At 44.0% G+C, this 1,872-nt stretch overlaps 1 protein-coding gene across 1 annotated transcript; it reads left to right on the forward strand.

The window, feature by feature from the left end:
- The first annotated feature begins 454 nt into the window (after nucleotides 1-454).
- Nucleotides 455-1,441, forward strand: LOC108254014. The gene has a single exon (XM_017448945.1). The coding sequence runs from the start codon at nucleotides 455-457 to the stop codon at nucleotides 1,439-1,441; it is 987 nt and encodes a 328-aa protein (XP_017304434.1).
- Nucleotides 1,442-1,872: the final 431 nt, after the last annotated feature.

Genomic DNA, 1,872 nt, shown 5'->3' on the forward strand with positions numbered 1-1,872 from the left:
GGTAAGTTAACTCTTTCGTGTGGCTCCTGCTTGACTAGCCTCTTGAAATAATTAATGATTTGGGTCTAAATTTTTAGGGAGATAAAAAAAATGGCAGACCCAAGGTAATCTAAGGCTACGAAGTTGTACTGTCACTCGGATGCCCGTGGGAGAATGACCTGATGGCCAAGTTCCCGCTCTTCGATGGCAATATCAAACTGTCAGTCCATTTGATAAAACATTGGCGCGCCCATTCACACAAAAAAGAATTGGATCGATTGCAATACATTCCCTATACATATTGGGAGAGAAACAATCGAACACAAAAAAGAATTGGATCGATTGCAATACATTCCCTATACATATTGAGAGAGAAACAATCGATAAAATTTAATGACGGACCGTCCAAAGTTTGGCTTGCCAAAACGACACAGCATAAGTGAAAAATAGACGGGGGAAAGAAGTGTTTCCAAACATGGATGACCAAACGGATCCTCCAACTGAGCTTCGTCAGCCCAACACCAACGAATGTAACCCAACCTTGGGCCCCAAAATCAATAGTCTCTATGGGCCAACCTTTGTTCCTAAAACCAACAATCTATGTGAGCCAACCTTTGTTCTGAAAACTTACGGTCAATATAAACCAACCTTGGTTCCTAAAACTAACAGCCAATACAGACCAACATTTTCCACAACCAACAGTCGACCTGTAAGGTTCCTGACTTCCAACAACCAAGCCAAAAGAATCAAATTTCCTCAATCGAGGTCCACAACTGTGATCAAAACGAATGGAACTGTATTTCCAAAGAAAGTAGGACCCAATACTTTGATCCAAAACGGAGGAATTGAAATTCCAAAGAAATTGGGGCCCAATAGACCCAACGCTGTGGCCCAAATTAAGGTAATTGGAACCTCAAAGAAATCAGGGCCCACAACTGTTACCCAAACCATAGGAACCGTAATTCCAATCAAATTAAGACCTACGACTGTGATCAAAACCAATGGAACCATAATACCAAGGAAATTAGGGCTCAACAATCCTAACACTGTGATCAAACCCGGAACTCCCAACAAAACAAGTCCCAACACTACTGGAATCGGAACTCCAAACAAAACAAGTCCCAACACTTTAACCCAAACGGGTGGTACGGGTACCCCAAAGAAATCAAGTCCCAACACTAATGGAAACGGAAATGCAAAGAAATCAAAGCCCAACAGTCCCAACACAAACGGCAAGGACAAACTCCTTAACCCCACTCGTCTGAGGACCATCCTCCTCCTTTGTCGACTCCTCGTACTAACAGTCCTCCTTCTGAGCAACTTTCTCGACCTCATCCTAGTCCTCCTTAAGGAGCTCCTTGAAAAACTCCTTAAACTGTTCAAACTGCTACTTGTTTTAAGAAATAAAAGATTTTGTCTTCGAAACGATCGCCCAGAAGTTAGAAATACTAGCAAGTGCTAAACCACACTCAGTGGTGCAGTGATCAACGCGTTGGACTTTGGATCTGGAGGTTGGTGGTTCGAGTCTCAAGTCATAAACTTTATCTAGGCGTGAGGAATGATAACTTGTAACTGATTTGAGGAATGCTTTGTAACTTGGGGAACGATATTTGTGACAATCAGTATGCTTATCACAATCAAGAATTCCTTAACGCAAGTATCGACTGGTAAACAGGAGGGCGTGGGTTCAATCCCAGCCGAGGTATGGAATTTCTACCTCGGTGGTGTAGTGGTCAAGGCGCTCGCCTGGTAAACAGGAGGGCGTGGGTTCAATCCCAGCCGAGGTATGGAATACCTACCTCGGTGGTGTAGTGGTCAAGGCGCTACCTACCTCGGTGGTGTAGTGGTCAAGGCGCTACCTACCTCGGTGGTGTAGTGGTCAAGGCGCTTACA

The sequence above is a fragment of the Diaphorina citri genome, unplaced genomic scaffold, assembly GCF_000475195.1.
Source record: "Diaphorina citri unplaced genomic scaffold, Diaci psyllid genome assembly version 1.1 scaffold6749, whole genome shotgun sequence".
In the NCBI taxonomy this organism is placed as follows: Eukaryota; Metazoa; Arthropoda; class Insecta; order Hemiptera; family Psyllidae; genus Diaphorina; species Diaphorina citri.